The 7,759-nt window shown below is 44.5% G+C and overlaps 1 protein-coding gene across 1 annotated transcript; it reads right to left on the reverse strand.

Annotated features, from left to right (window-relative positions):
- Nucleotides 1-1,896: 1,896 nt before the first annotated feature.
- Nucleotides 1,897-7,252, reverse strand: Defb116 (defensin beta 116). Its single transcript, XM_027945114.2, has 2 exons — nucleotides 7,186-7,252; nucleotides 1,897-2,114 (listed from the first exon to the last, which is right to left on the reverse strand). The coding sequence occupies exons 1-2, from the start codon at nucleotides 7,250-7,252 to the stop codon at nucleotides 1,897-1,899; spliced, it is 285 nt and encodes a 94-aa protein (XP_027800915.2).
- Between the last annotated feature and the right edge of the window lie 507 nt (nucleotides 7,253-7,759).

Here is a 7,759-nt window from a genome sequence, read left to right on the forward strand (position 1 = left end):
TTAAGAGGAGGGGCTAAAAGCACATTTGATGGTTTTGCCTTGATGACATGAGGAAAGTTGGGGGGATACAAGTGACTTTCACAAGTGTCTGAACTGAGCCACAGGACAAACTGTAGATGCTAAATACTAGGGAAGAGAAGATGATAAAAGTCTGAGGGAACAGATTTAGGGTTCAGGTGAGGCATTTTGTGTATGAGATGGCTAAGATATCCCAGAGAACATGATAAATACATAATTCAATACTTGAGTCTGGACCTCAAAGGTGCGATCTGGACTGAATAGAGGAAGACAGATTGTGCTCAAGATTGCAGAGCTGCTGGGCAGTGATTCAGGAGAGGGACAAATCCTTCCAACTCTATATTCGCGGGTCTTCGTCTGACACGTGGATACCAGGGAAGTGGAATTTGTGCTTTAAACCTGGAGTCCCAGTCATCTTTCCTGACTGCTGTGCAGAACCCAGAACCAATATCTTATCCTCAATATTAAATCATATTTCTTTTTATCATGTGACTTGTGCCAGCAAATTTCTGTGTCCTGCCTTGAAACCCAGCTTCTGCTAAGCCCTCGCCCTCTGCCCCGTCGGTGTGTCTGAATGTCATTGAGTCTCAAAGATGTCAACAGAATTAAACTTTACCACCAGATTGCTAAACCACATGCAAAATAAAAGGCAACTGCGTATTCTGGTACATGTCCTTTGATCTGTTGGCTTGGATTGGGAATGTCCATTGTCTAATAATGAGCAATGTGAGGGTGAGGAAGGGAGAGAGAGAGGAAGAGAGAGAGAGAGAAACAATGACCGTAAATATCATGGAGCAGATGGCAGAAGAAATTCTAAAAATAACTAAGAAAGAGCACCCAGAAGTCAAGGCAAATAAGAACTTAAGAAGGGACCAAGAAATGGTAGCAAAGTCAATGTTAAAACGCAAAGAATGGGCTTGGGATGTGGCTCAGCAGTAGAGCACTCGCCTCACACGTGCGAGACCCTGGGTTCGATCCTCAGCACCACATAAAAATAAATAAGTGAAATAAAGATATTGTGTCCAACTACTATTTAAAAATAAATATTTAAAAAAATGCAAAGAATGCTTACATTTTTCAACATGGGAGGCAGTGGTAACCGAAACCAAGGCCATTTCAGTGGTGTGATCAGCACAAAACCCAGATTTCTCTTAGTTGAGGCGAGCCTGAGGCGAGCCTGGGAATCTAGAACTTTGAGACCTTACTTAAGAACAATAGTTCTAGAAGTTCATAGTCAAAGAGATGGAAAATGCAACATTAGCTACAGAAGAAGAGCCACCTTGACAGTGGCATGTCACTCATGCAGGTGTGTGGGTGTGTATACACGTTCTTTGCTGAAAAATACCCACACAATTCCTGACACTTAACCAGAATTTAACACAGGGTGAATGGGTAAAAACCCATTTATTCTACTTTCGACAGCTGTAGCAGAAAGTTTTACCCTAATTTGCCCAACAGATTCCTGCAGTCGGTTCTATCCATCCATCCAGTTCGGTTCCTCTGGAGATCACTGCACCGTACCAAACACACCATGTTAGTTCTCTGGATACCAAAGGCACCTCTGTCCCCAGCTGATGTTTTCTCAGAGGATTTGAATTCATGGCCTATCTGTGCACTAGACTCAGTCCAGATGTCACCTCCCCTTTGCAACTTCAGCAGAGAGGAGACCCCTTTCTTTCTCAGCACCTCTGTACCCACCGAGCTGTCCCAAGGCCCCTTCCTCTCCTCATGTCTTCCCAGCTCCCAGCCTAACCTCTCCTGCCGGCCCTAACTGCTCCCAGGTGAAAGACACACACGGGAAAGGGAATGCATTTTTATGGGCAGGGGTTGCAGGATGGGGGAGGAATGACTACAACAAGCGGGAGACGTTGTTGATCTTCAACTTGGAGCAGAGCTGGACGTGTTTGTAACTGGTGAGCTGGAGTTGGAGTCAGAATTGGTTAAATACGTAGAGATTTTCAGGCAGCACTTGAGGTCGGGGAGGCAGGAGAGGTACTGAATTTCGTCGTTGCCACAGGCGTCTCTGCACTTGCCTCCTCGGTAAAGCTCACACGGATTCCAGTGCTCCTTCTTGTTGTTGGATCTGAACAGGCCGCCTGGGAAAGACAGCCACGGTCAGTTTCTGGGAAGCAGTGAGGACAGAGGTGAGGAAACTCTGAGCAAGAGAGAACAAGCCCTCAGCACATTAAGTCACAGGACTGGAGTCAAAACCACCTGCATCAACCAGGGGCTCAGTCACTTACTAGCGCCATCCTTGATGAGATAATAATAGAGCCAAGTTCCTAAAGCTTTTGTGATGGCTAAATTAGCAGATACAGAAAGCTCAGAAAGGCCTCTGGCATATAAAATAATTAGATATTAGGTGGTGTTGATAGGAATGTCTTTCCTGAGGATCCAACGAACGCTTCAGTGACTGTCACTGTGAGCCCATGTGGGACACATTCCAAAGTTCCTATAGGGATGAGATCTCTTTACACACAGCTCATCAGAGACACCAGGGTCAACTCAGAGACAGGACACACATATCTGAACCCTTAAGCATGCAGAATTTTACACTTTGAAACACAGGCACAAACACGGTCCACACACGTCTCTTTTTCTATATTGGCCCCATAGAAACAGGTCCCAGGCAACACGAGCAGGGCAGTAGTGCATACGGGATCCCAGGCACAAGTCAGCTCTTTCCACAGATTCAATTCACAAATAAATGAAGTGTTTACACATGTGTTTACCCTACAGACCTCTACCATGTGCCTTCCATATATGGCTACAGCACCAGGCTTAATGGCGCACGCCTGTAATCCCATCGGTTCGGGAGGCTGAGGCAGGAGGATCGCGAGTTCAAAGCCAGCCTCAGCAAAAGCAAGGCACTAAGTAACTCAGTGAGATCCTGTCTCTAAACAAAATACAAAATAGGGCTTTGGACATGACTCAGTGGTCTAGCCCCCTGAGTTCAATCCCCAGTACCCGCCCCCCCCAAAAAAAAGAAAAAGAAAATCCATATATGGCTAAAGCCCACCCTGACAGCAACATGTCACTCGTGCAGGTGTGTGTGTGTGTGTGTGTGTGTGTATACAGGTTCTTTGCTGAAAAATACCCACACAATTCCGGACACTTAACCAGAATTTAATAAATACTAGTCACCAATGGTATTAGTTAGCTCTTCTTTTCCAAAGACAAAGGAGCTATTAGAAAGTGATATTAACCATCTATTACGGTATGATACAGAATCTACTATGTATCGGGTATTTTACAAATGATATCTCACTAAACCCACATAAAACCCTGCTATAATCTCCACTGTTTAGACAAAGACCCTAAGGTTCAAAGAGAGACTCTTTTCTGTCCATATTCCCACAGCTCATACTCGACCAAGCCAGTATTCAAGTCCCGGCCCACATGCATCAAGCCCAGGTCCTTTCCTTTGTGACACATTCCTTCTCTATGAGAGGATTTCATAGGTAGCGTCTCCCTGCGTCATGTCTCAAAGACCCGGGGCCTTCTACAGCTTGTTCAACAGACAATCCCAAATCCTCAGTTCAGTATTCAAGGACTCTTCCAAACATCCCCCCATCTGTCACCCCCACGGCCATCGTCAACACTGACTTTGTGCCAGTCCACCCCATTTCTAACCACGCTGAGGGCTCCAGTTAATAAATAAATTGATTCACTATTAACATTAAAAAAAGTGGGACAGAGAAAGTTTGATGTTATTACCTGCATGGAAAGAGGAGCCCTGCGCCAATGTTTTCAAATTCAGGGGAAGTTGGAGAACAGGAAGGGAAATAAAGAAGAAAAGAAAAATGCCTTGGTGGTGCCATAACATTTGGGTGCTGGTATATATATATAAACTGCCCCCCCAAATCCAGAGGAGGCACTGGATTATTACATCAGCAGCCCACTGGTTAATCAGAGGGAATCAAAAATGGCACCCGTCACTCCTTCTCCACCATCAGGGTACCTCTGTGTGTCCCACCTTGATCCTCGCCCCCATCATGGGGCCTGCTCTTTGTGTCCCCCTCTCTTTGTTCACAGGAAAAGATCTGCAAGGGTCCTCCTTAGAGTGACACCCATGTTCTTCTGGCTGCCACCTGACCTGGGGGACTTCCCCCATCTCCCAAAGACACAGAATGGAAGTGAGGACACACAAGATCTCCTCTATGAGGTTACCAGAGGGACAGGTAGGGACACTGAAGATCTGGCAAGCTACCCTTCCCTTAACCCCTCCACATGGCAGTCCCCAGAGGATTATATCTACAGTGGTATAAAAAAAAACTTTTTAAATAAAGTTTTTGTCATAAAATTGTATCACTTCTCACTCCTATGTCATTTCTAACCCATTTCTACATTGTCCTGCATGGCCACAGATTTCAACACCCACGTGGTAGTAACAGCACCTTGGTGATCCCTTCATCTTCAGATGGAGGTCACAGGAGACCTATCTCACATCCCAGCATGGTCCCTGCTCCTCTGTCCCATGTTCAGTTTTAGCTCCCTGAACTTAGTATCCCCGTGTGAGGAAGGGGAACGGGGGAGTTCGCACCAGATCAGAAAATCTCAGCTGTGTTTGAGAAGGAGGGTGTCAATACTTGGTGCTGTGTGATGATCTAGGGAATTTTTAAGGATACTCACACGGTGTCTCTAGAATTTCTGATTCAGTCAGACTTAGAAGAGGCCAGAGTAAGGCTGCTTTGCAAGAGGCCCTCAGAAAACACTCTGGGCTTCTGCTTGAACGAGAGCCACATCCTGCGGGGCCTTCTTACATTCAGCCATAGACATTGCCCAGTGGAAGTGTTTTAGTAGCAAATTAAACTATCATAAACCAACCAACCAACCAAACAAACAAACAAACAAAAGATATGCCCTGGGCCTTCCTAACAACTCTGTCTGGGCCCCTGACCAATGTGAGACATCATTTCTGTGCTCCCTGGGCACCCAGACATGATCCTGCCCCATCCATGTATGTTTGTGAAGCCATCTATATATCCACTCATTTAATAGACATTCATTAAAATTAACTCTATAAAAAGCACTCCACTCAATATGGGGAATACATCAATTTAAAGGACAGAAATTTGGCATTCAATCAATTCAATTTCATATGCATATGTTTGGGCTGATGAAAGGGGGGGGGGAAATGACTTTGATTGCCCTGGTAGAAAAGATTGTCCAGAACAGTGCCTGCCCATAAATTCTACCAGGTGATAGTAGTATGTAGTTATTAAGGAAGCGACACCGTGTTCCGCTTTTGAAGCGTGGAACACTGCCTTCATTTTTGTGGTGTTTTTTTTTTTTTCAGATCCACCTGTGGTATCTACACTCGTCCAACGTGGAACTGAGTTTACTGAGCCTGAGAATAAGTGTCCCTCCATAAGGGGATGGGAGAAGGCGAGACCTGTGTGGGGAGGAGGACACAAAGCAGGAGGAAGCAGGAAGCAGGAAGGAGGAAGGTTGAGGGAGAAGAAAGTGGAGGAGTTTAAAAAAAGAAGGAAAGAAAAAGAAAACCTCTGAACTCACTTCAGGAAAGCAGCAGCCTGGGTTTTCCCAGGGCAGGGCTGAGGCTGCTCCCATACCTTTCTCTACATGCCACAGTTGGAGAGGACACTGGAGGACATTGCAGCTACTTGATTTCACTTATCTTCACTTCCTACAGTTGTTCTTCAGTTTCCCCCGGAAATCACACTGGAGAAACTTCCTCAGAATTAGAAAATAATGCTGGATAGTTTCCATCCAGAGTTTACACTTCCTATTTATTTTTTAAAGAAATGTTTTATTGGGCGTGGTGATGCACACCTGTAATCCCAGCCAATCAGGAGGCTGAGGCAGGAGGATCACAAGTTCCAGGCCAGCCTTAGCAACTTCGAAAAACCCTATCTCAAAATAAAAATTTAAAATGGCCGGGAATGTGGCTCAGTGATTAAGTGTCTCTGGGTTCAATCCCTCATGCCAAAAAAAATTCTTTTTATTGAAGTGCAATTGATATGCCAAAAAATATCTGTGCAGATTTAATTTATACATCTTGATGAGTTTGGAGATAAATATTCACCCACGAAACCATCTTCACTATCTAATACCATAAACCCATCCATCACTTCCAAATGTTTTCTCTTGTCCTCTTATTTATTATTTTTTGTTCACCAAATCTTGTGTTAAGATCTACTCTCTTGGGAAATTTTAAACATACCGTACAGTACTGTCAACTATAAAGCTATGTTGTACAGTAGATTCTGAGCACATATACACAAAAGCCACCCTCCCCAATGAGTGCTGTAGGGATATCTACGAAAATGGACCCTTATCTTATACCACACACAAAAATCAACTTGAAATATATCAGACTTATAAGACCGGAAACTCTAAGAAGAAAACCTAAAGGAAAAGCTTCCTGACATTGGTCTCAGATGATTTCTTGGATATGACCTTAAAAGCACAGGCAACAAAGATAAACGGGATAAATAGGATATATATATATATCTTCTGCACACCCAAGGAAATTATACAAAAAGGAAAAAAAAGCAGCCTCAAAATGGGAGAAAATATTTGCAAATTATGTATCTGATAAAGATACATAATATTCTCCCCATTTTGATAGCCATAGACCTGCTAAGATGAATTCAACTTTCTTACTCAAGCTAAACCACCCCAAAACCCAGGATAAGCAGCCCCGACCAAGATCAGCCCCACAGAGACCCTGCCTAAGACACTTGTGTCAAACACCCAACTTCAATTCCAGCCTTTCTCTTCTGATGACACCCAAGGCCCAATGACAAAACATAACACAAACACAACACCATGAAAACCACTCAATGCCAAGCCACTCTCTACTCTCCACCTGCCCTTCGTCCCTCCCACAGCTCCCCAGCTTGTACCCCATCTCTCACGCCTAGACCACGAATCAAGCTCCATCCCAATGACAGCTCTACCTAAAGTGACCCATGCTTTGATTCTCCACTGGGCCGAGAACACCAGGAACCACCACCCCCTAGATCTGCCTTGGCCGAGAAGAACCAGAGGAGACGTGATGAGCCTTGGGGACAACACCTGCAACCTGAGGCCAGAGAAGCCTTAAGTGGTACCTACTACACATGAGTTGGAGTCACCTCAGAGGCCACCAAGATGCCAACACTACAGGCAAGACCCCAGAACCTTTGAGCAGGTCTGAGTTACCTGGAGACTTTTGAACCAGAGTCAGAAGGATGGCAATGGTCATTAAATAGGGCTTCATGACTGACATGTCCCAGGAAAACAGAGGGCAGCGTTGCAGGTGACTGAATAGGAATCACTGTAGCTGGACAGTGTTCTGTCTTTATTAGTTTTGGAAAAGGGCCAGGATTGTGTGCAGTGAACTAAAAGGGATGGAGACAGTCAGTCAGTCAAGCAGAAGGACGACATGGGTCACACATCTCAGCTGCACACACTTTTTTTTTTATTAGAGCCTTATAGTTATATGTAGTAGTTGGCTTTTTCCCAACAGACTCATGCATGCATGGGGTTCGATTTCAGTTCATGACCCTCCCCTTTTCCCTCCCCCTCCCATTCTCCTTCCTCTACTCCACTTGACTTCCTTTTCTCATCTATTAAATTATATTTGTTTGATTCTTTATATTATCCTATCTTTCCCTCTCCATCTCCTTTATTTTACTCTAACTTGCACATATGAAAGAAAAGATTTGACCTTTGATTTTTGTGAGTCTGGCTTATTTCACTTAGCATGATGTCTTTCATTTCCATCCATTTACCA

The sequence above is a fragment of the Marmota flaviventris genome, chromosome 2 (genome assembly GCF_047511675.1).
Source record: "Marmota flaviventris isolate mMarFla1 chromosome 2, mMarFla1.hap1, whole genome shotgun sequence".
In the NCBI taxonomy this organism is placed as follows: Eukaryota; Metazoa; Chordata; class Mammalia; order Rodentia; family Sciuridae; genus Marmota; species Marmota flaviventris.